Genomic DNA, 26,893 nt, shown 5'->3' on the forward strand with positions numbered 1-26,893 from the left:
AGATTTTTTTTTTTTGCTTTTTACCAGTTCTACATTTCTAATTCTGTTTCTATTTTATTCTTTTTTTTTTTTTTTTTTTTTCCCCCACAGATCACTTAGGAAAATGCCAGATAATTTTCACTGAATAATTTCACTGAATATTTGAATCTTCCAGACATTGTAAGATTAGTTAGACTAAATGCTAAAGAAAATGAAGAGGGAGCAACTAAAAAGTGAAAAGTATGGTCAAAAAAAAAAAAAAAAGGATATTTATATATTGAATTGGGAGATCCAGGTAAGTTCCAAGTTACTGCAATCAATATTGTTTCTCTTGTTATGCGTGGTTAATTTAGGGTAAATTRTAAGGATTCATTGCCATTCACTTAGTCATTGTTTTGGAATAAATGCAATGAATGTTTCTTGGTGAAATTAATCAAATGATAGAAGGCCAAGAAAATGATAGATGAGTAAAGAAATTATGTAGAAACTACATATCAGGAGGAATGGAAGAGAAAACAAGAATATTGCCAAGAGCATAGATAACAGGAATGTAACTAATAGCTCATTGCAAGTAGATTTTTTATATATTTCTTAGATATTATCACACATATGTATTTATACAATTTACTGTTAGACTGCAAAGCAAGCAATTAAAAAAACTGAAACAGATCATTCATAGGTCCCCTCCTCCCAGCACAGGAAAAAAAAAAAAAAAAAGAAAAAGAAAAGCAAACACCACCGAAAAGCTGAAAAGCTAGATCTACCTCTTGTTTGTCTGCCTTTAGCAATGTTTTGTTCTGGTCAGTGGATCAGAGTCCATTTTACAAAAATCCATCTAGGAAGGACAAGAATAGAACTAAGGAATCCAGTCAGGAAAAGAGAAGCCCTCAGAAATTTAGATTTATTGCACAAGGCTTCTCTGCATGAGGATGCAACCTGTGAATATTTTCTGCAGTTTTACTCATACTCAATCAGATCTTACTAGTTTACACCCTTCTGTCTGAGGTTCCAGTCCTTAGCGAGAAAGGAGATGATATATCCTAAGAATGAATATACCCATCTTTAATGGTAACAAAACTTTTATTGAGAAATTGCTTCACTGCCCCTATACTACCTTTTCCTTCCTGCAATCTCTGTCCTAGATGTCTGCCCTGGGTCCAAATTACAGATGATGGATAAGCAGCTGATTAAACAGGATTTTGTACAATGTCATAAGGTAGTACCAGCTTTGCCAAAATCCTGTCATTCACAAGACATTCATGAGAACTGTGCTGACACTCTGTGACTTCCACTGAAGTAAAAAAACGTAGTTTGCTCAACATTTCTGAGCTTCTATCTGATTAATTTTTGTGAGCTTTTGTTTAACCAGTTATGAAAGAAGGGATATCAAATGAGGACATTCAAATCACTTTGAAATGCTTAGGGAAGGCTATCTGAATTTCCCGTAACTGGAAGCATATCTGCATTTCCCACAACTTTGTCAAAGACATTTCTAGTGTTCAAAGTTTGTCTGAAGAGAATCATGTCACTAAACCTTCCTTGGCAATAAGATAATGTTCATCATATGATATTTAATATATGTTTTATAAACATATGGTCTTGGAAATGGCCAGGTGTAGTACTGGGTTGTGAGACATTCCAGAATATTGTGGGTGAGCAGCTGGGGAGCATTAAACCACATAAACTAGTTGATTTTAAGACAGCAYATGACCTCATTGTTGATGAGAGATGAAGAATTTAATTAAAAAAAAAAAAACCATTTAATTAGAAGTCAAAATAACCTCACTATATGACGCTACTGATGCCTGTTTAAAAGATATTGGCAATGAGTAAAAATAACATTGGAATAAAGTAGTATTCTTTAGAAGGATCATCATCAAAGCCTATGAAATATAGTTTGARTTTGAGAAAGTACTGAATTGTGAGCCTGCATTGATAGAATCCATTCTGAGAAATTAATGATCTCAAAATTGCATGCTCCTTAATATGTGAATTCAAACCAAAACTAAACCAAAAAAACCTACATGTAAAATATGTGTTTATTTGAAAGCAACATTGGTAGCTCAGAAAAAAATGTTTTATTGATTCTCAGAATAAAGAAATTGTCAAAATATGGAAGATGAATCRAGGTATTAAGTTGAGAGGAAAAATAATAATAAAATATGAATTTTAATGTGAGACATGAAACTAAACATGCAACTACTGAAACACACTTCCATCAATGCTTCTGTGCACATTTTCTTTAGATATTTTAACTCTACAATTATTTGTAGATAATATTGCTTCATTATTGCTTCTAGTTGTTCAGTATTTCAGTATCCAAAATGTTGAAATAAAGACTCCTTTTTTGATATTAAAAATGGTATAAATGATGGGATATTTCACTTCTGACTGGAGTGCAACTCTTTACCCAGCAAGACAGAGGACAGGGCTGCTCCTTGCTCCTACTTTAGCCAGTTGTTAGCTGTGCTTTTATGTAATGCTCTGTGTTTCATGCCAAATAATGAAGTCAAATGTCTGCTCACTACCACAGTAACTCACTTTGGCTTATCTAGCTATGCAGGTAAGGGCAACAGTGGGCTGATAGTAGCTGTTTTTTCCATTCTGGCATTATTTTATCATTAATATTTTAAGTAATTGTAACCTCTCCTGTAGAGGAAACTTGTTATATTATCTTCTCATTTTGAGCACGGAGACTGAACTAAACTCATGTGGTTTATATTCTGTGTGTTAAAGGTCTGACTTGGGCAAGGTTTGAACCATGACTTGTAATTCAGACATAATCACAATGATCCCATAATAAGGAGGGACAAAACTATTTTCCCAACCATTTTTCTCATACTCCAAAGTGGTAAGATCATTTTCACTCAAGTTCTCTTAAAATATGGCCTTGGCAACAGGTCAAGTTCTCAGCCTGAAAGGCTTTGGGATGATTGACAGTATTGWTATGATCCATTCCTCGTAGAATAAATAATGATATGAAACCACATTCACAGACACAACAAGGACATACACATAGACTAGGATATAACTCTATTTTTTTTAGTATAATTGTGAGCTAAGCAATCAGAACAGTGAAATAAAAGTTGAAAACTGATCCTTTCACCAACTGCAACCCAAGCAAGAGTGCTTAGCTGTATATTCAAACAAATATTGCATAATATAAATGTATGCTGAAGCTAAAGTCATGTTTTAGGTCAGACATTTTATCTATCAATTACAAGATAAATATTGATTTTGGCRGACACCTTTGATATGAGTCCAAGGTCTCTGAAGAATAAGAAAACCTGATGTCCCATCCTAGAAAAGACCAAGGGAGCATTCAGCTATGTATTTTATGAACTGAAATGGCCAACAGACCAACTAGAGAAGAGTGTAGGAAAAATAAACAAATAATAGTAATTCCTCAGATAAGCTTCTTATTTTTCAATAATTACTGGCTTAAGGACCTTCTAATCTGGAAATCTTTGTATTTAACAGCCCTTTGAGAATTTCTCTTCCATAGTTTTTGAGCACTGTCCTTTGAATACTTGTCAGCTCTCAGCACCACAACATCCTGCAGCAAGAAACTATGAGCTGCTTAGATGCTTTTAGATCAAGAGCTTATGGCTACTCTTGCTTTTAGCATAAAAGTTCTTAGTTTATGTAACACATATTATGTTAAAATTACAGTCCAAATCATTAGCTCATCATTTTGAAAACCATTTGAAAAGTACAAGTAAAAAATATAGTTTTTAGAATGTGCCAAGTGTGGTCTCCTCTTATGTCAGTACAGCTAGGTTGCTTAGCTATTCCACAATGAGAAGGAAGATATTTGTACATTTTGTTAAATATTGTAATATGTGTCTCAAGTCATTAGGAATATAGGAGCAGATTATTGCATTATTAACAGTATTCCTGTGCAATATGTTGAAATTCCTAGTTGGAAAGTATTTGTTAGTTAATAGGCATAAAAATGTATTCTAAATTTCCTTCCCCCAGAGTGTTTGAAAAAGATCTCACATTCTCCCAAGATTATCATATTAATGTATTAAGATTTTCATGTTAATGTATAATCAAAATATGAAAGTTAATTGCTGTTAACTATCTCATGTCCATTGAACATATGCTAAAGGCTGTGTTAACTGTAATGGAATCAGAATAAACACTTGAAAATATGCATTGCCTGTTAGCTTGTCTTTGAATCATCATAACCATTATTTATTTTATTATTTTATTTTTATTTTTTAGGTTATTTTTCCTTTGGGACCATTTTTTTTTTTCTCRTTGAGGTCAAAGAGACACATTTGAATGACCCATTTGTAGCTGGTTCAGGTTTTTTGTACACAACGGGCTTGGAAAGGAGGAGTTAAGAAAAGTACACGGACAAAAATATCCCATAAATACCTGACCTGTGCCTGCCTCTGTCTTCCCRGGATTACACTTCAACAGGGACTTTTAGAAAGAAAGAAAAGGGAAGTAAAGAGAAGAGAATGGCAAAGCCTAAAACAGCTTTAGCTGATGTACTGGAAAAATCGATGATTGCTGCTGACACCTTAGAACGTAAAGACCTGATCTTTACCTACAAGGGCACTGTCTACCCAACTACRCTTTGCACTCCTGAAATATTCAAAGCTATGGAGTCCTTTGAAGCCAGAAGAGATGATGTCATTCTAGCAGGTTTTCCTAAATCTGGTATGTTTTGCTTGCTGCACAAACGAGGATGCCATAATAACAATGATAATTGAAACAGGTGTAATAGTAACAATAGCAACAACAACAATAGCAATACCTCTACTGCTATTACTAATGCAATTATTGTGCATTTAAATGGATTTATGAAAATATTTACTTAAGGTTGTTTTGAAATAGATGACAGCAAAGTGACATTTCTATTTGTAAATTCAAAAAAATTGTCATTGACTTAAAACTATTTTTTTTTCATGTGCAATGTTGTATATTCCCTCTTTTATGGGTGATATGCCATATTTCAGTCATACCAAAATACAAATGTTAGCATTTTCATCATAAGAAATCTCAGAAGTCATAGAAACTCAGACTTTTCAGAGACATTATTTCAGTGTGATCCTTTCATTTCATTGCATTCTTATTTCAGCCTCCATGTATTTATGCAGCTCTGCTGCCCATTGTGTGTCCTCGTGTTAATTTTTTTAGGACTATAGTCTGTTTTCTTGTTTAGCTAAGAGGAAAAGGAATGGCACATAGGATATGCTGTAACCTTGCTGCTTTCCTCTTATTGTCACACTGCAAGGTCTTCTGCTGACAAGTTACAGTGCTGTGATCTTATCAGAGCACAGGCCTTCTCAGCTTAACATAAGCAACACATTCCTTAGTTGCATTGCTATGAAGTGTCCTTCTTTGTTATGAATACTGGCCAACCTTTTAACCGTTGATCTGCTGTTTCTCCTAGTGCTTGTAGACACAYATCCCATTCCTACTGCATTCACATCAGTATTAACATTCCTGTTACAAGGTTCTACATGACTCTTTTAACATTTTAATTATTTACATGTTTTCATTCAATTAATGGACCTGCTAAATGAGCTACTTCAAATTTATGGCAATTTCCACTGACTATGATTTTCATCAGGGTTGGTTCAAACAAAGAGAAATTTTTGACAAACTACAAAAAAGATGAGTAAGAGAGTTAAAGATGAGGGATAATCACAATGTTATCTCATGGATTTTAGTAATACTCTTGTGCAGTCTGACTAAGTACCTCTTTTACTCCCTCCTTAAAACTTTCCTGTTAATTAGTACTAAAACAAGGAAACAGATAAATTTGTTTAGAGCAATAAGCAATATTTTAATCTCTTCATATTTTTCAATTTCATACAAACTCAGTAATAAATTCTTTCCTTTTATCCTTATCAAAGCAGAAGAAACCACAGTGACTTCGTTATAGCATTCTGTAATGTTTTAAATACCATAGGTAGGCAATTTTGGGTACTGTGCAGTGTCTAGCATCTTATCTCTATGAGTGTGAGTATCTTATCTCTATGAGTGTGAATATCTATTCTGGAAAGTATTTTCTTTGTTTATTGAAATTTTAGTGGTCCTTCTCATTCACCATTTCATACATTGCATGAAAGACTATGCTTAAAATTTTCCATGCAATTCCTTTCTTTGTGCTTCCAGGTACAAACTGGTTCGGTCAAATCTTAAGTGACTTGATAGCAACCGCTGCAAAGAAAAAKAAAAATGAAACAAATAATCACGATGATGTGCCAGAAGAATTTCCCTACCTTGAAATTGGAGATCCTGAAAAATATGAGGTAGGCTTTTATGTTTATATGTCATTTCACAACTGAATTTATGTGATATGAAATACATCTTTGCAAAGTACTATGGACAACTGCAGGGATGCTCTAACCAAAATACATCTGTGTATATTTTCTCTCTTCTTTGTATTTATTGAAGAGGATGAAGAAATTACCCCCAAGAAGACTTATACGTACCCATATGGCTCCTCAAAAACTACCAGAATCCATTTTCAAAAACAAAGCCAAAGTGAGTGTCATTTTAATGATTTGTAAACATATTGACATCGATGAATTTTTATGTCAGTAAAGATTTTCTGTACCAGTCTKATTTTATGACCATTTTCTTGTACTACCACAAGTGATTGGACTGTGAGAKAAATTGATTCTGCAAAGTATACCATCATTTTATCTCAATTTGACCTTTTGTGTTCATTTAATTTTTTTGTTCTGATCTATTTTGATTAATAACACTCTTTCACTATAAATGGCTTAAAATAAATAGTATTAAATAATTTTGACACTAGTTATAATATAATCTCAATACTTCAAAGCTATATAATTCAAGAAATCAATTCTGGGGTAGTTAAATTGAAAACTGCTATTTTTCTTTATACTCCTTTCCTAATAGCTGTATATATTTGCATTTACATTTTCCAGATACTGCTATTGCTCCGCAATCCAAAAGATTTAGCAACATCGTACTACCATTTTTCSTTAGTCTTTTCTCCTTTTCCATCTTATGAATCTTGGGATTGTTTCTTTAAAGACTTTATGGCTGGAAAAGGTATTGTATTCTCTTTTAATAGAAACAGTCACTGTTACTCACATTTTACGCTCACTGTTATGATCATCAACAACTCAGTCTCTAAAACAAACACTATATGACATTCGCAATGGCTTTCTCATAACTCTCTCTTCAATTGCTTCAGTTATCTGGGAATAATTTTACTAGAGGATCTTTGCATGTTGGCATAGACAGGCAAATGCTTACAGTGACCCTTTCACATTGCAATAAAGAGAAAATGCATTTGCTTTGAGGATGTTGTCAGTTGGACTAAGTTAACTTCACTTCTGAGTGAAGTTCATTCAGCTCAGCTGGGCAATGAAGACATACAGAAAAATTGTAGTCACTAAGGAATTTACAAGGAATTTGCTAACAATTAAGAATAGCATGATTTAGGATGAGGAAGCAGTGGAAACAGCAATGGTAATAAAAGCTCAACTAATGCATAAGTATTTGTATCTCTATTATGTAGCTGAAGAATAATACTTATTTTCAAAGCAAAGTATCCAGCAAATCGAATAAACATTGTTATTTCTTATATGCTAAGCTGGACTAATTTTGTCTTTGTTGCATTGTCTAGGTGTTAAAGAGATATTCATTTCTAAAGATAAATGGGTTTAGAAAGAGAATCCTTTCTGTAGTTACTACATGGATTCTAGATCGGAAAGCATACACTCAGTCTTTAAAAAAAATGTCATCATGTAATTATTTTAATTAATATATTCTTATAAATGAATATAAATTATAAATTAGTATGAATGCTTCTCTTTCATACAGTGCCATGGGGATCTTATTTCAACTATCTTTCTGAATGGAACAAATACATTGACAATGAAAATGTTATGCCTATAGGTTTTGAAGACGTAAAAGAGGTAATTTTAGCAGTGTTTCAGATGGCTCCTGCATCTTTTGAGCACAGATTTCATTGTACTTAGTTTTATGTAGACAGTTATGCACCCTAATTGTCTACATTATAATAAAAAATGATGTAGGTGTGCTAAAACTCTGAAGATATATGTAAGATGAAATCAGCTTGCCAACTACAGCTTGAGGTCCAAGCTCTAGCTTTGAGCTAGTATAAATGACTGGAACAGTGTAAAGCTGGTTAATAATTATATGACTTGCGTACAAAGCTTGTATGAATACAACATTASTACTGTTTCAAAGCATGCTGGATTTGTTAACCATGACATTTCATGTGATCTTTAGCCTAGACTATCTGTTCTTTTCGAGACCTTACCCCTTTAGGTTTGGGATGTAATTTCTTCATAGAGTCATGTTTGCATACACGGCTCAGAAAGCAGAGATTAATGATGCCTGGATATCAAGGGATCATATATCACATGCACATTTGGTTATATGCAAAGCATGTCCACACAGGTCAGATCATGGGTTTTATAAAGGGCAAATGGACATGAGGGGAGGAATAAATAACAGGAATAAAATAAAATAACTGTCTATTCCAGGGAAAAAAATGCATCACAGGTTTACACATTGTTTTTCTGCATGAGAGAATGTTTCAATAATCTCCTTTCTCAGAAATGTGTTTCTTGAAGTTTTTTTTTTGCTGATATTTCAGTAACATAAAGAGGTCAGTTATTAAAATATAAATAATTCTCTTCCCCTCTTATTTTCTTACTATTTACAATATGAACCTAAAATGTTTTAATATATTTTTTAGTTAAGTCCAGATTGGATTGATGCACATGGTCTTCTGTGCGTCTTCATCACTTTGTGTGTAAATGTACTCTGCTCGTTTTCACATAGCTTTAACTATTAAATCCTGATTTGCATAATTAGTTGGATTAATTCTCAAGACACCTCTATGCGTCACTGTGTTTATACAATCATGTGAAGTTAAAAGAGATACCAACAATAGAGTGGGAAGGGTATGGGAGAAACCACTGTGATTCCTTGGATAATATCCAGTGTGCTACTTCTTTTTTCTTAATAGAATACATATTTAGGAGTGAAAAAAATAGTTGAATTTTTTGAGTTCCCTTTGAATGAAGCAGAAATTCATGCTGTTGTGCAGAGGAGTAGCTTCCAATCTATGAAGAAGAACTCCAAGGAGACCCATGGAGCATTTGGTGATGTCCTCTTCCGAAAAGGTGAATTTTTTACCCATTCTGAAGATACTGTTGTCAGCCTTTTTATTTTTAGATATACTATAGCTTCATTGGCCAGTATAATAACAGAAAATTTTTCTTTCATAAATATTGACTGAATATTCACACTGTAGAATGATGAATATATCAACAGAATTTCCTAGTTGTAAAGGGTACTTCACAATAGTCTTCTAGCTGGCTTAGCAAACAGCTTTTTGGACACCTTTCCTCCTTTGTAAACCTTTGCATCTGCCTCACCAAAGTCAGGTAACCAGAGATGGGGAGAGTCAAAGAGTTGGTGACATGGCAATGAGGTCTTTTCTCCTTTGTGGCTAAAAGGAAAAGAAATACAGTCTTGCAGCAGCAGTGGCAGAAATTAGGTGACATTTAGCATGACAGAGCTKGCTAGGCCTGCAGTAGACCGCACTTCATTTCCTTGCTCTTCATTTTGAATGATGAGGTACTGCTGCTCCTCAGAATAACACTCTTCACAGCCTGAGGATGGGAAGGCAGATAAGTCAGTTGTTTTCATTAGCTCTGTGAGTAAAATTGATTAGGACCATGAAGTCCTTCACTTTTTTGAAAAAATCTGTTGGAGCTTTTTGAGGAGTCATCAGCTTTCTATGAAATAAAGATTATTTTTTTTTCAGAGTGTGAGCAGACTAGCACGACCACTCAAACTTGAAAAGTAATCAAATCCAATAATAATTAAAAAACAATAAAAAACCAATTTGTTTAACATGCAAAAAAAAAGTGATTCTTATTCTGAGAAAATAAGTACAACTATTAAAACATGTGGACTATAATACCAATGTGGTATCAATACTGCTTCTTTTTAGGTGGTGTTAGCGACTGGCGGAATCTTTTTACGGAAAAGCATAATTTAGAAATGGACAAAATGTACAAGGAACACTTAGAAGCAATCCCTCTTGGAAAAAGGTTAAAATATGATGTGTATTGCAAAGCCTGATGGATAAAGGACTTGTACTTTTGAAGCAAACATTTCCTGAACTCTGATCAGGAATGCAGTCTCATGACATACAGGAGACAAGAGGATGCTGCAGATAAACTTTATTCAGACCACAACTGACTTTTTGGTGACAGATGTGTATATCAGGCTTTAATTTTAAATACAAAACCTTTGGCATAGTGAGATGGTGTTCATGTACTGGAGAGTATTATAATTAATCACATGCGGATGAATGTAACAGCTCTGCTTCATAATATACCATCTTAAGGAAATAAGCTATTTCCCCTTTTATTATTGAGCTTTTCAATATTTGAGAGTATTTGATACCTGGAAACTGTTGAAAGATCTTTCAGTTCAGGCTACTTCTTCGCAGAAAGATTTCTTCCAGAGCTAAGCTCTGATCCAAATGTAATTCAAATCAAAAGATATTTTTCCCTCTGACTTCAATGAAAATTGAATTATACATATAGTAAACATTGATAAATATGAAAGAGGCATTGCAGTGCTTAAAACAATAGTACCTTAATCTTCTTTAAAGTGTAGCTSTCTTTCATAAGCTGCGTATCAGTCTACATAGCTTTGAGTAATTTTGATGCATATCTACTGCCAAAGTTTGCTGTATATATTCTCTCTTAGGCATTATGCTTTTTTTGCATCTGAATCTTATTAACCCATAATATGCCAGCTTGAGCATCCTGCTTTTTTTTTAACTTAATAAAAATAATTGTAATAAAACAAACAGTTCGTGTTTGTATGTGTGTTATTACTAGGCTCTACTTTTTTTWAATTTTTTTTTTTGGTTAGTAACAATAATATATTATAGCTGTCCTTTAAATTGTTTCACAGATTTCAAAAGCCTCCCACAGCTGTCTTTTTGTGAGGTCTGGTCCTGATTTGAGAGGAGCCATGAGTCGGCTGTGAGGTGACAGTCAGAGAAACAAGAGGCTGATCCATATCCATAACTTCTCAAGTTTTATCACTGAGTGATGTCCTTTGGTTACCTGTAGGTAACAGTTTTTCTGATAATGTTAGGAAATTTAGTAATCACTGATGATTCCTTTACCTACTTATCCACTGCTGTAAGGAGAAGAATTTGAACCAATATTTACCTGGTTGACCTAAATGTGGGGAAATAACTGCAACAAGTTCCTGTTCAGGCCGTGCTCTGAACACGTGCAGGCCGTGCAGGTCTGCTCTGAACTCAAAAAGTGAAGCAGTGTTTACAAACTTACATACTTCCTGGAAGTATGTTCCATACTTCCGGGTCCCAAAAGCTCAGGCACCTCTCTATGCCATATCAGAAATAGGTATTTTCTGTGAAAGGGATGTGTCTTGCCTCTTGCTGTGGACCTGTGGACCTCTGCAAAGACCTGATATGGATGTTCATATTTAACAACTTACAGAAAAGCTCAGAAGAAACTTCTTGCCTAAACTTCAGCTGGCCTTCGAGGAACTTGCCCTGCCCGAGCACAGTGAGGCTTGTAACAGCCAGTTGTAGTGCTCAGTCTGTGCATTGACCCCAAGGTCAATGGTCAACCATTTTTTTCTAGCTTTCCTTAGGTCCTTAAAGGCATCTGGAACATGTCATACACCTTCCCTGGGAAGCAGAGCAGCATCTTTGCAACCTTACACAACTGACAAAACTTAGCTTGTCCCATGCTCATTGCAGTGTCTGAACTACATAATTTTGGATCAAAGCTCTGAGAAGGATTTTTCCCTGATACTCGCTGCTGCAGACCCTGCACCTGAATATGGGAACTCTGTCTCACCTATGGTGAGAGGAAAGGAATACTTTTCTTCTACTGGTTCCCAAGCAGTGAAGGAAAGAAAATGCATAATTCAGATGCAGAGAGTTCAAGCGATAGACTCCCCCCACAAAATAGGAATGTTTTAAAATCTCTTTTAAGCTTCCAGACTAGAAAAGAATGCTTCTGATTAGCAGTTCATTTTAGTAAGTTTTCTTCTGCAGGTCAGTTCTCTTCATAGCAGCTGACTACTTCTGCTCCTTGCTTCATGAAGGTGCTGCATTAGCATTTCAGTAGAGCAAATTTAGTTCGAGAATCAACTGCTTAAACATTCATTTAGGCATTCAGTACCCGTTCCTCTTCATGGTGTTTCCTCACATCAGTTCTTTACCCACTCTTCAAGGCAGTGTTTTCCCTTTCTCCCTCATCCTGTAATTTTACAACCTCATAGATTTGCATTTCTACCACTTCTACAGTTTGCTTTTAATTATGTGTCAACTTAACTGGAGATCACTTTATTTTTTTTTTCCAAGTTGAAAACTACTGAAGGTTAGCAGGAATTACACTGGAAGGAAAGATAACTGTGAGAGGTTAAAGCCCAATGAGTGAAACAATGGTTTTATACAATGTGATCTGGGCTGCATACAATAAGCTGTTCACCAAACAAACAAACAAAAGAGTTATTCAGACTATTCTGGAAATACAAAGAAAGCATTCTTTCTTTGTATTCTAGTTCTAATTTCTTTGTATGGAACAGAACTGGATTTCTTTGTATGAATTAGTAACCTTTCTTATTTTAGCCCTCAAAATTTCAAGTAAAATCAAGTAAAAAACATTATAACAAGAGATGTCACCAATCCATTGAGGGATAAGATATGGGAAAGACCAAGTGGTCCTGCAAAGCTAGTGTTAGCATCCCCTCAAATCACAGGGCACAGTCCGAGCATGTGAACAGCACCAAAACAATTTAGCAGTAGAAAGTAACTTGTTACCTTGTCATTGTACATTAGCAGGATTCCTGTTGCCTTGTGTTTGATTTCTACTCAGTGTGATTCAGATATGGTCTGCAGAGTTACAGCTGTTATAAAATTGCTATTCAGATGACTACAAAGGATTTAAAAAATGGTGAAATGGATTCAAAAGTGGACCAGTCCCAGGTGTCTATCCTCCCTAACCACTCTGAACTCTGTTACCTCAGACTGGGGTTAGTGAGGGAGAGACRGGGGATGACCAAGAGGACCAAGTTCCTGACCTGTATCCCTGGTGCATCCAGAAAACTGTCATCATTTTAAGAATATGTTAAAGTAGTGTGCTAAAAGCTGCACCTTTCTAGGTGTTTCATCATTAACTGTGCGGCAACAGCAACTGTGCAGTTTCTGGAGTGTGGAGTAGAAATAGGTATTGGCAGAAAAGGAGTTAAACTAATCATCTAAAATTGTAAAAATCTTGCTTTTCCCAAGTCTTATGTAGAAATATATTTCAGACATACCATATAGTATGTCATACTTTTTCTATTACTGACAATTTTTATGTCCTATGTGTTTGGAGATAAAATCCTCTCATCCTTATACAATGAAACAAATCTCTAGGAAATGGACTTGAATTAGGAAATATGAAAAGAAAGATGAAAGCTAAGGGACAGTGTTAGGATCAAAAAGAAGAGTGGTGACAGTGACTTTGAGACTAAAAAGGAAAGATAGGGGAGTAGAAAGAGGCAAAATCTTTCATGGTTTTGTTTCTGTGTTTTTCATGGGATCTAAGGGGATGGCACATTTTGATTAACTTTAAGCTATAAAAGTTCCCCAGAATGGTGTTGTGAGGAGATAATTGTCCAGTGCCAGGTACATCAAATGAAATACGAGCTCACCTTTCCCCTCTAAGAATGAATCTGGAAGTAACAAACAGAATCTAATTAGAGAAGAAAAAAGCCAAGATGTTCTGTTGGAACTCAAAATACAGACTGGCAAGATGAATCAAATCTGCTGACCATAAGACAAAAGGAAGTGAAAATCATGAAGGGGAAAAAAAAAAGTGTATCTTTTTATTAGAACAGGAAAGTAATAAAACTTATATCTGCATATCTGAATATCTGCAGGAGAGCCCTCCAGTAATGGAGCACTCCTAGAGGGCAGGCCAAGAAGAGCTGAATGTCTACACAAGTAATCCACTTTGTTCTAGGGCTTGCTGCGGTTCAGGGCTGAGACACAGTGTAAGGGAATGTGAATTAGTGTGGTACATATAGAGAAATATTTAATTATTCATGAGCAATGGGTTTTCTTGTGAACAAAATGCACCCCAGAAATTCCTCATTTGCAAATAATGAGGTTCTGCATGAGGTAGGAGAGGAGATGCAGGCGATTAAGAGGTAAGTGTCAGGATGGAAAAATCTGATTATATGGCTACCACATAACATATTTGCAAGTCCAGTACTGAGACACTACTCTTTCTAGCCTGTCTCTGTCTGGGTTGCAAGTGTGTGCTCATGATTATTTTGCCCAAACTGACCCCTGAGGAAATAATGGATGAGCTCTTTATGTTTTTCTTCTGGAAAAAAACCTTTTGCTAATGCACAGAGCAGTATGCTCAAGACAGTTTAGGTCCAGCAGTACATGAAGCATTTACACTAGGACATACAGCACAGACATATGGAGAAGGTCTGCAGGAAGCTATCTTATGTCTCTCAGAGTCTGCTAGATATGATGCTGCCAGAAAGAATTATGCTGAAAGCAACTCAGGACATTTTCAACTTGTAACTCTTGTTCCAACATGAGCTGCCAATAATCTTCAGTCTGATTAAAYTGCACACAGACAGATGAGAAATAGGTGTTTCTAGGGAAGAGAAGAACAAATGRTTTTTCTTCCCTATTTCCATACATCACTGTATCCCTACCTGCATATCCTGTGGCACCCATGGCAGACCCTTATGTGTTCCTCCTTCATCCCAAAATTCACTCCCAGTTCTGCACAACAAAACTGTTGTCCTCTGGTCTAAGGGATTTAAGGACAAGTGAAAAAAAAAAAAAAAAAAGATAGGGCATTAGCCAAGAGTAAATAGGACAAGTGGCTAGTGGTGCCCATGTATTGACTTGCTGGCCAGCTAATCAGCATCTGAATTAGTCTGCAGGCCCCTAGCTGGCAGTTCTACAATTTAAGTGAAAGAAACAGTAAAAATATGATATTTGGACAAGAAATTAAATGATCTTCTTTCAGTGAAAACATATGCTTTTGACTATGCTTATGACTGGGCTGGACAGTTCCAGCTGCTCTAGGAGCATACCCACTCATGTGCCATGCTGAGCAAGTTACATTTGCTTTGATAATCCTGCTTTTTTTTCAAAAAAAAAAAAAAAAAAAAAAAANAAATGAATGCAATCAGAGCATTTTTTTCCCATTTCTTAGGCATCCTGTCTTAGGATATCTACTTAATCATCTCTTTCTAACATCTAGAAGATCTGTGTTTTAGATATGGCCACATATGTATTACCATATTACACTTTGTGTGCATGACATAATTACTTCTGTATTAAGGATTCTAGAGTTTTGACTATCTCAGAGGTGCAGAATTTAATTTATTTATTAACTACTGATTAGATTAATGATTAATTGTTTTATTAATGATTGGTTATTTAATGATTAATTAATTAATGATTAATTAATGAGATTAATGATGAGTTTGCAGGGAACAGGAGATTTGCTGTTTTAGCAAAACTCAGAAAATCCCCCAAAACATCAGTGAATATTTTATAAGGTTTTGACATTCATTTTGTCTCCTGATGCCCATTTCTCATCTTTCCTTCTTTATTTTTGATGACAAATTATATGGATACCCAGTGGAGCAAGAGGTTGCTTTTTGACCATCATTGTGAAGGAGATAACTGACCTGACTCCTTCTTTTGAACATTTTTTTAATAGCAAATTTCCAGATGATGATCTCCTCCTTTTTCTTTCTCTCTTTCTCTCTCTCTTTTTTTTTTTTTTTTTTTTTTTTTTTTTTTTTTTTTTTTTGATGTCACCAATATTTATGAAAAACAGATCAGGTCTACAGGATAAAAACAAAACAAAACACTCCCCAACAAGGAAATACATCTCTTTTGGTGATAGTTTGAGGAGTTTGTTAACATACAGTTTAAATGTACAGACTAGTATGAGAAGGCGATTGCTCCAGAATTCTGTGACRAGAAATGTTCTGTCTTTGCTGACATGTCTGTCCTCTATACCCAGTAGATAATTAACAGAAGGTACAGAGTAGTTAACCTTTGTATCTGTACTTTGGCCACTAGCCAATGCGTTAATAGAGATATTAAAAGCTAGGGGAAATTGCTTATTTCGTACCTTGTTTCAGGAAAGGGATTAAGAAAGTGGCAACTCTCCCAAGATAACAAAACTGAAGATGAAAAAGAGGTGTGAGAGTGAAGTTTAGAAGAGACAAATGGGAAACATTGGATAGGAGAAAGACAGCATTGGGTATACCTATTTATTTTTGTATTTTGACCATTGTCTAACATGATGTTGTGACAAAGCTAGGTTGGAGAAGGTGAGCTTCACTGGGAACAATCTACAGCTCAGAAGAAAAATCAAAAAGTGAAAGRATCCTGGATAGTTCTGCAAAGATTTAGGTTCCAGTTCAAGCAGTATTTTGAAGGGTAAATAAAATAAGCCTGGATCATGCACAGAGGATGCATGATTATTCAGGAGGATTAATTCTTTTTCATCTCTATTTTTTTTAATATTTCCTTCACTTTTGAGAAAATAACAGTAGTGGTTTATAGTCTGATGAATAATCTGTTTTGTAACTGTTTGCTCAAATCTGTCATGTACTCTTGAGAAGTCATACTGTAACCTTTTGGGGGTCCACACAGTTAATGCTTTGGGAGCATATTGGTGTAAGCTGTTGATAAGATCATGAATTCAGCAGCATGGCTCACAAGGACATACTTCTGATCCACGGATCCCAGATTTTAACAGAAGGAATATTAGGAGCAAGGAATCGGTGGACCTAGATTGATTCTACATTATCTTAAAATCGGAAGACATAACAATCTTTTCAATCGCCATAACAGGCAGATGTCTAGATAGGAAGCTCTATGAAAAATTTTAAGCTAATTTTTATCTAATTCTGAGTCTAGTATGTAGCAGATTACTATAGTATTAACATAAGAGTACATATATATATAGCACAATAATGGTAAAATAATTATGCAGCCACCAGATGAGATGTTTATATGCAAGCAAAGATCTCCTTAGGAACTCACTTCTTTTACTCAAGCAAAAGATCTTTCTTYACATAAACTCTGTAGTTTTGGGTAGGTAAGGTGTATAGAGTGAGCATGGTTCTTGTAGTGGTAGTTTACCAAGTCGTTCACTTACAGATCTTTAAGGTAAAACAATTAATACACTCAGGGCTCAACGTCTGGAGCATTTGTATCTAGAGATGTAATTGGATGAGGTTGGATGATTGCTAACAAGAAATACTCAACTTTTTATATTAAATGAATAAACAATGATTTATTTTTCATGTTGTCTCAACTACCAGTTTATCTAAGGCAAGTAACGTTCTGTGATATGCAAAAAAAAAAAAAGAGAGTGAAAAGACAGCTTTACTGAAATCACCAGAAGAAAACATCGTGTAGCTTTAGAAGGACCAAGACTTCATTCAGAGTAGCAGAAAAGTAAGTATATCTATAATCTTTCCTTTGCCCACATCCCACTCCCAGTAAATCACATCCCCTCAACTGAAGAATGACTTGCTATCACCCCAGTCTCTATCTAGAGTCTTTGACTCCATTCTGATCAAGCACGGGCTAAATCATTCAAGGGGAAGAATTGCCACATTTTCAGTGACAGCACCAATTCCACTTTAAGTTCTACTTTTCATGGACTCAGCTGTAGGAGCCCAGGAAATGTCCTTCTGGGACTGATGGATGTTCAGAGTGATACAGAATCGATACATGCATGGATCAAAGTCCAAAGGCTATTTTGGCAGACTAATCTATAGAAGCCTTTTTCAGAGACTGATTGAGATTAATGAGGTTCATATAGAAATAATTAGAGAGAAGTACTTTTTTTTTCCCATTTAACATTTGAATGTATAATGTCATGAGGGTATGTTTCAAGGCTGTTTCGGAGTTTCGTTTAACAGAAAATGGATCCACATAAGCAGAGCAGCTTACTAGGCAATTGTCATCTGTCAGGGTCCTGTGGCTATCACAGGAAAGGCCACCAGCCTCTTTCTGCAAATCTCCACAATTAGAAAAGATCAGGTCTGGTACTTTATGAGAAATCAGGAATCTTTAGAAGCATTCTGATCGCTTGAATAGCAAATGCCATTAATCTGGAGATTACCAAATCTTTTAATCTATTTTTAATCTCCATGTTTTTAAAGCTGCTTCTCAGAAACTTTAAACCAGCTGATGTTTTTCTACAGTCTCCTCTTTCAATATTTGGCAGGATTGGAGGGTCTTTCTTATGTAACATGTACAGTGTAAGATATAGTCCTCCCATCTCTCAGCTAAGGTATCATAGTACATGATTTATCAAAGGCTTGCACTACTAAATCTTGATCCTGCTATTTTTGCCAAGAAATTTAGCTCTTCTCAAAATCTCTTTTCATGACTTARGTCTTCTAATTGGGCTTTCTCTTCTAATAATGTTCTGCTGGTTCCTAAGGATAAAACATGCCCCCAAGGAATAATTGGCTAGACTGACTTTTTCTTTTTTTAGCAAAAATATACTGGATATCCTCTGTATATTCTCTCCTAAAATGTCTTCAGTCTATTCTGTCAGGAGCAGAGTGTGTGAATGAAATGAAATGAAATGAAATGAACACTTTCTATCATGGCAACCCTTGTTCATGTTATTGTCTGCAATAGATGAACCATTTAAGTATGCTTTTTCCCCTTCCCCTTTTTTTCTCTTGATTGGAGAATGCTTATTGACCTAATTGTAGTTTTCTAATGAGATAAATGAACTCAGATATATTCTTTCCTCAGTGTTTTCAATCACTATTTAACAACTGACTAATCATTGCTGGTTTGATAATAGCTTCAGTTATCGTGATCAAACTCTGTAACGCACTTCAAGCGATGAACCTCTGACTCCAGAGGTGACTTAATTAATCTAAATTAATAATTCTTATGTATTCTGGGCTTAGGTAACTTCAGAAACCCGAACCTCTGTATTGCACTCAGTTAGAGAAAAGTGATGGCTAAGAGTTTGTTAATTCTTGTGCTTTCCCAACCACCCATCCCACAAAGGATCAGCAGGACACCATCACAGGACATCCACAGATCATTAACGTAGTGAACAGTGTCCTTCCCAACCTGAACACTTCTGATACCAGAATCATGAATATTGAGAAAATAGAATTACTATCAAGGATTTTATTATGCAATTTAAACTCTAGCCTATACTGAGTGTCCCTCTGGTATTTTTAGATACTATATTCACAAGCTGTAATTGTTTGTGGTTTTTGGCATATGATACTTTGAAGTTAGATGAGATTTTAAACCTAAGATTTAATTATTTTTTCTTGTTTTTCTTGTTGAGCTACTTTGAACTTCTGTTGTTTTCAAAGGGTTCAAGTGGCTTAAGGTTTCTATCTGGAATTACATATTTCTTAGTGGTTTCAGAAATAGTAGAAAGCTATTATGCACCAGATGAAAAAAAAGACTTTATTGAAAGGTAGTTTGTGGTTCTCTTTCTCTGCATAGCATTTCATACTCTGAAAGAACCAGTGTAACAGAGAGAGAAGAATGGAAAACTCAAGGAAGAAATTTATTGATCTGATAGAAAAAGCGATGGGTGTTGCTGACACAATGGACCGTGAGGAACTGCTTTTTTCTTACAAGGGRATTCTCTACCCTGCTACTATTTGCAGTCCTGAAGCATTCAGAGCCATGGAGTCCTTTGAAGCTAGACCTGATGATGTCATTTTAGCAGGATACCCTAAAACTGGTGAATATAGCTTGCTTTCTTCATAAAAAAAGGTTCTGTAATGAGAAAGATATTGTAAGATTTTTCAGAAAATTTTGTAAAACCACTCTTTTCTCAAAAAGGCACAATGTGATACAAAGACATCTTGTAGGAAAATTTTCAAAATGGATTTCAAACTTCTTTGCTTATGCGCATAATTTTAATTTTATATATATGAATAAAATACACAATTGCAGAGAATCAAAGTATAACTGTCATATCAAAAATAACTAGATTTGCTGACATTGCAGGTCCTGCTCCTTCAGGCTCCTAGCTTTGTAACTACATGTAACTGACCTTTTATTGCCTTCATGTACAATGTTGCATATCCTTCATATTTTTCGCACAGATATCAAATATATCTAAAATCCATAACTATGAAAAAATTGCTTTTATAACAATCTGAAAGTGTCCCCATGAGGAGATCAAGAGGAGATCTCTGATGGGGTTGTTTGTTTACACTACATGTTTCCTGGTTTTACCTGAAACTTCTTTTACCTGCAACTACTTTTATCAACACATTGGTCACTGTCAGAGGTACAGGTTTAATTTTGATGAGCCACGTATGTATTTTACTCTAGTTATTTCTCTCCTTGTGCTGTAGGATTCACAATATCTTACAGTAAATATAAACATTTTAAAAGATAGAATTGTTTGCTGCTTTATCATGGTCTGTTTTCTAATATGTGCTATGCAGCAAAATATGGCCATTAATTCTGAAATGATAAAGATGTAGAAAAATCATGTCCAGAAGTCAGGAAGTATGTTCACATATTACTAAAGAAAATAATCATACAGCACAATTTTTGAATCTAGTTTTGCTTGTTATTAAACTATAAGAGAAGATGCATATGTGTATACACATATATATATATACACCTAAGAGTAATAAAAGTGAGTTGTTCAGGATGCACAAGGTTCACTCAGGTTTATATGGTTTTGTGTCTGTGGAGAAGTATTTTGAAGTTTTGTGATTTGTCTTCCAAAAAATATATATAGAATATGAGGAAAGATATATAATATACTAGGGTTTTACCACTCCAGTCCTCCCTCTAGTTGGTCAAAATAAAAATTTGGTATATTGATACCTTAGTGATCCTTCTCTTTTTTTTTCTTTTCTTTTTTTTTTTTTTAAATAATTTATGATATACATTTTTTTTTCCAGCTGCTACTTAGCCATTTGAGTCAGAGAAATATAATCTTGTGAAGGGAGATTTAAATTTCAGATGACAGTCAGCTGTGATTATCATATGAAAAGGGACTGGGCAATTCATCTGGTAGTACCATTTACCTCTTGGCTATCCTGACAAATCAATTTCTGCTTATTTTAAAAAACTTTTATAAATAGAACTTTTTTTTCCCATTTAGGTACAAATTGGGTAGGTCAGATCTTAACTGATCTGATAGCAACATTTGAAAAGAGAAATCAAGATGAAGAAAACCATGTGAATAAAGAAGAACTAGAAGAATTCCCCTACCTTGAAATTGGAGATGCTGAGAAATATGAGGTGAGCACAGAATATATTCTACAGCTTTTAAAATGTGGTGTTTTGAATACTAAATATATGGTATGTGAAATATTCCACTCTTTGATAAGATCTCTGACCATTTCTCTGTTGACTCTATCTGCCCAGTATGAATCTGGTATTTTGCAAATGATTAAGAATAAATACACACTATAGAGACTGGAGAGAAAGTAGGAACTATTGAAATTCATTATAGCTCACTTCACATTTAACAAGTTTCATGAAAAGCCAGATAACATATATTTTATCTCTTTCATTAGCTCCTCTTCCTCCTCCTTTCTCTTTCATTAGAATTCTTTAGTTTTCACCTCCTCCCGATTAGAGTCTTCTTTTCTTTAGATTTGGTATCCTTTGTGCAGCAGAATTCATTATTTTTTCTCTGAAGAAAAGTAGTAATGGATAATCTTTTTATTCCCAGATGTTCATTCTCTGAGGCTTTTGCAGATTAGAGCTACTAAGATTAATCCTCAAAGATCTCTGGATAATACTCAAAGAGAATTATAAGTACTTCTATTAGCCAAAAAAGCTGTTAAGTTTAACTAAGTAATATTTTACCGAAGTAAGACTCTGTAAGTACTTTATTAATTAAACTATCCATTTTCCTCCTTCTAATTCTTAATAAAGCGAATGAGCAAATTACCATCTCGAAGAGTTATATTTACTCATCTCATTCCTGAGAATCTTCCCAGGTCAATCTTCAAAAGTAAAGCCAAGGTAAGTAGTGATTTTAATGTCTTATAAGCACATGTGCTTATAATTTTTTTAGAGGCAATATAGTACTTTATTGTTAATTTTCAAAATCACTACTACCTTTAGTAAGTGCTTAGCTGGCTCACTTTTGAGAATATGCTAAATAATTCTCATTTATCTTACCAAATGCCAAGGAATCCTGACAACAAAAAAGTGCTGTGTTCATCTCCAAAACGGACATGTGAGGGGAAAACTTAGGTACTGAAATGTATTTTGATATTTTTTTTTTTCCTATAGAAGCAGTGTTTTTACAATGCTATCAAAAGTGAGGCATGTCTTCAGTGTTTTAAGTTTTAGAGAGCTTTTGTATTTGTGTCATTTTTTCCCCGTATACCTAAATAATGAATGATGATTTTATCAAATGAACCAGGTTTATTTTCTGTATACTTAATTTGTTAACTTGGAAAGGATAATTTTAAAATTATAGGCAATARTCTTCACAAGGCAATGAAGATTATTCACAAGGCTTCATTGAAATACTTCACCTTCTGGATTTAGAATAAAGCTGGTAATTTGTAAATAATATATGAGGTACAACATATTTCCCAAACTGTTGTTACAGAGTAGATTGTTATAATCTTTATATAGTGGTTTGCTATGTCTTGCTCTAGAAATAACCTATTTTAATTTTCCAGATATTACTGCTGCTTCGCAATCTGAAAGATGTAGCTACATCATTTTACCATTTTTCCAATGCCTTATCTGCTCTTCCCTCCTATGAATCCTGGGATGATTTCTTCATAGCCTTCATGACTGGGAAAAGTACAGTATATTCTTCCATCTGTGTCATTTATTCATATTTTAACTTTGCTTGGGCCTAGTCTAGTGTATCACAAAAGAAAGTCTCGCTCCCACCCTACTTTCAAATTTTGCAATTCTCCATTCAGAATATGCTATGATCAGCAAAAGGAAGGTTAAGCAGGGGCTCAAGCTGGGTTAGGGAGCTCTGCAATGTGGCTTGAGTACTGAAAGCCCTTTGGGCTCATAGCTGAGAGTCCACTGACATACTGGCAAATTTCACCATCTGGATTCAAAAAGAGTAGCATAAGCCTGAGGTATGTGTGCATGAAGGTGGTGACTGATAGGCTGGACTTCTGTAATCTCTTCCCTGACTCTCTGTTCTTACCCTTCTGGGTCCAACCTCAGTTACCCTTCACTCCCAGCCCTAGGCTGCTACTCTAATGCTGTTSCTCTCTGTTGTTTCAGTCTGATTGTGTGGCATGGATGATGAGCTTGGAGAGCAGATTTGGCTTTACAACAGTGCTACAAAATGTGTGAGAAAGGGAATAGGCCCCACAGCAGCTCTGTAAGCACAACAAGGGGTCACACAAAACTGTAAACACACTGATAGGATGCGAGTTGCTTAAAAAAAATCCCATTTCTAAGAGGAACTTTTCTGTGGAGATGCCCACTRAGATGTTGAGCCTTCCTTGCAGACTTTCTGTGAAGGCAGATTCTTCACAGCAGCAGTGAACTGATAAGAAGAACGATGCTGCTGGAGTTGGCTTTAGGGCCAGTGAGTCTGGAGCAAAACTGTGTAATTTCCACAGAGAGGGGAAGGCCTTTGGTGTATATGCGATTAATAACATCCATACCTGAGGTAGCAACCTCAGCAGTAAAAATTGGCTTATACTTTAAGAAGCATGTCTGATCTTCACTTATTCTTTGTTTTAAGATTATATTCCTTTTTTAGTGCCCTGGGGATCCTACTTTAATTACCTTTCTGAATGGAACAAGCATGTTGATGATAAAAATATCATGACCATAACTTATGAAGAGCTGAAAGAGGTGAAGTCAAAAAAATTTAACAAACATTTTTTGCTTCAAAGAGGCTAACTGATTAACCATTCTATTCAAATAATAAATTCGTGCTGTATGATAAAATATGAGACTGATTTGGGGACTTAGGGAGGACAGAATAAAATTCAAACTTAATTTTTTCTAAAATTTACTTTATATATGAAAATAATTGTTTTATTGTAAATTGTGGTGCAAACCCAAATCATTGTTAATCTAAATTCCAAATAATTATGTTTTGCAAGAAAAAAATATACCAAACACTGTTGATCTGATTCAACTGTAAATTACTTATACTTGTTTTTGTTAAGCTTGTATAAGCTGTTTGACAGCTTCTCTCTTCTGTAAGAATTGTGGAAATGAGAAGCACTAATACTGTTTTAGTCCTACTGAATCCTGTAAATAGTTTATTTATGTAGCCAGAAGAGAGATGCAGAGGAGTGAAAACACTTTGAAAGGAAACAATAAATTGTTTGAATGACATGTGGTATGTTGGTTCCCTCTTTTCAGAATCAGGCCCTGGGAGTGAAAAATATAGCTGCTTTCCTTGGGCTTTCACTGACTGAGGAAGAGATTCAGGATATTGTAGAAAGGAGCAGTTTCCAATCTATGAAGAAGAACTCACCAAAGACACATGGAGCGCTGGGCACTGCACTCTTTCGTAAAGGTAGGGGGTTTCAAAAGGTCAAAAAGTGGAAACATCGGTCTCTGAAAATCTTGGCTCACCCTTATTCAGCATCTTTTTTGCAGACTTGATGTTAGCTACACATTAGCATCAATCACATTCTCACTCTTATGCTTGAGAAGACTACCCAAGAATGAAAATTTTAGGATTTTCATCATCCTTTGTTAGGTACTTACATGAATAACTCTTATAAAGCAGGCAACCTGGGCCAAACTCAGCCTGAATGACATGATCACACTTTTATCACACTTTTTAGGAGTGTATAGAGTCTCCTGAAAGGGCCACTGCTAACCTCCATTCAACTCTAATCTACAAGAAGCCAAAGCGAAAAAAAAAAATGGAATTAATTTGGCAGTTTAGTGTTGGGAACACTTAGACCTTCACGACAGAGTCTGTTTTCTTCTGCATTTTGCATTAAAAGAGTCACAGGACAAGAACACGACCTGTTGAATGAACAGCCATGCTTCCTTCCAGGTGACAAATCTAAATCAGCTGTTCACGACCTTTCACCTTGCCAGTCAGAACTGATTGAGGAGTGAGAAGTCACTGGGAAGTAGCACTTTGAGCACCTTTATTGTATACAGGCATCTGAAAAAGAGTTTAGGTTGTTTGATCCTTTTCCTTATAATAATTTTACACAATATTCACTCCACTGACCTTGCAAAGWTATATTGCAAAATGATTGAAATTTTTGAATAAAAGAGAATAAAAGTGAAGCTTCTGAATAGAAGTGGAAGAACTGCAATTAACGTATCCATATCATAAAACAAGAATTACAGATCTAACATAAAAAAGAATGCAAATTCATATTTTTCAAGAGTTTCTTTGCTTCTCTGAAGGTGGCGTATGTGACTGGAAGAGTTTCTTCAATGAAGATCAGAACCAGGCAATGGACAAAGCATTTGAAGAACTCTTAGCAGGAACGAAGCTGGGTACAAAGTTAAAGTATGAAATATACTGTAAAAACTGATGCATGAAGTATACATCAAAATACGATATGGTTAGCACAGGAGCTTTCCACTCTCTAATAATCCAAATGATAAAAACTAGAAAACTAGCACAATAATGGATAATAGGGTTTTGGTTGAGACGTGATGTCTTTGACCTCCTTTGGTTACACTCATTTACTGAATAAGATGCTAATAAATCATATTCAAATAAATTTGATAGTCCTGTTTCAGTAGCTATCACCTGGAAGGAAATACATGCATTTTCTTTCCAGCTAAGTTCAGTCTTTTTAGATAGCAAAAACTAAGTAGTATGTGGAGGTCTTTATGCAAAAATGTTTCAGATAAGGCAATAACTTTTATAAAAAAAATCACTAGGAAAAGAAACAAACAGTCCAACACAACCTTAATTAATAAAGATGTGAACCTTCCCCTGACTTCAGAGTAAACAGCATCAAAGCTAGATGGAGAGGAATGAAGGGGAATGAAGACTATTTTTAAGGATTTAAAATTTTCTGAATGCAGAATTTTAAGCTGGGTTTCAGATTGKTTTTTAAGAGGCAAGATATGGTCAGAGGTAACGCTCTTATACATAAGCACAAATAATTTTCTTTTTGTATCAGAAAATCCCCTAATTATCTTCTTTTCTTGATTAAATATTATATAAATTAGTACTTCCTTGACTGAAGACTATTTTTTTTACCTATACGAAACTTAGTAAAAAGAAATATCATGACCTTTATTCTTTTCCTTGGGTTTGAAGATATTTCTTAATCTATATGCCTGAGTGCCTTTCCTAAGGGTGCTTTTATGTTTTCCATGTTAAATCATAAAATGGAATGAGAAGACATAATGTATAGAGACCTGAAGATGATATTCCCTGCTACTTTGGCCAATCAAGCAGTCTTACCTCAAAACTACTGTTAGTATTCTTCATTCATTCCTGATGTAACAAAATGCCTTCACTTAAGATTTAATTTTGATTAATGTTTAAACACTAAAATAGATTGCTTTCCAAACTGAAAATTGTCTGAAACTGAAGATGCTAAAATTCTCTGCAACTGAGTGTGTTAATAAAACTGGAGTGTTAAGTGCGATGATCTGAGGTGTTAATATAATAACTATTTTGTGCTGTCGTTGACATTTGGCACTGTGGACACATTATTTCAGACTTGCCCAGGGATCAGATGCAGTTCAGATAGCTATCTTGGAAAAAAATGAAGAAGATTACTTTCACTTGAAGTTAAAAATATATATACTTGTATATATTTGTATGTATCTATATTTTACATAAATAAATATAGCCATCACCCAACATAAAATAACTAAAAACAGGAGACATCATAAGGAAGGATAAAATATTTGGTC

General features: G+C 34.9%; 2 protein-coding genes across 3 annotated transcripts; both read left to right on the top strand.

Annotated features, from left to right (window-relative positions):
- The first annotated feature begins 4,394 nt into the window (after positions 1-4,394).
- Positions 4,395-10,658, top strand: LOC112945717 (sulfotransferase 6B1-like). Of its 2 annotated transcripts, none has more exons than XM_026037389.1 (7): positions 4,395-4,653; positions 6,118-6,254; positions 6,400-6,489; positions 6,900-7,026; positions 7,804-7,898; positions 8,981-9,137; positions 9,974-10,658. In XM_026037389.1, the coding sequence occupies exons 1-7, from the start codon at positions 4,452-4,454 to the stop codon at positions 10,102-10,104; spliced, it is 939 nt and encodes a 312-aa protein (XP_025893174.1). In that variant the 5' UTR covers positions 4,395-4,451; the 3' UTR covers positions 10,105-10,658. The 2 variants fall into 2 exon arrangements, with proteins under 2 accessions (XP_025893174.1, XP_025893175.1); XM_026037390.1 differs by having other exon boundaries at positions 9,062-9,137.
- A 5,506-nt stretch (positions 10,659-16,164) lies between these two features.
- On the top strand, positions 16,165-26,055 carry LOC112945703 (sulfotransferase 6B1-like). The gene is made up of 9 exons (XM_026037364.1): positions 16,165-16,313; positions 17,383-17,518; positions 19,559-19,802; positions 21,189-21,328; positions 21,971-22,060; positions 22,732-22,858; positions 23,790-23,884; positions 24,404-24,560; positions 25,418-26,055. The coding sequence occupies exons 3-9, from the start codon at positions 19,601-19,603 to the stop codon at positions 25,546-25,548; spliced, it is 942 nt and encodes a 313-aa protein (XP_025893149.1). The 5' UTR covers positions 16,165-16,313; positions 17,383-17,518; positions 19,559-19,600; the 3' UTR covers positions 25,549-26,055.
- The last annotated feature ends 838 nt before the right edge of the window (positions 26,056-26,893 follow it).

This window comes from Nothoprocta perdicaria, unplaced genomic scaffold (genome assembly GCF_003342845.1).
Source record: "Nothoprocta perdicaria isolate Ctin4 unplaced genomic scaffold, notPer1 scaffold_197, whole genome shotgun sequence".
Taxonomy (NCBI): domain Eukaryota; kingdom Metazoa; phylum Chordata; class Aves; order Tinamiformes; family Tinamidae; genus Nothoprocta; species Nothoprocta perdicaria.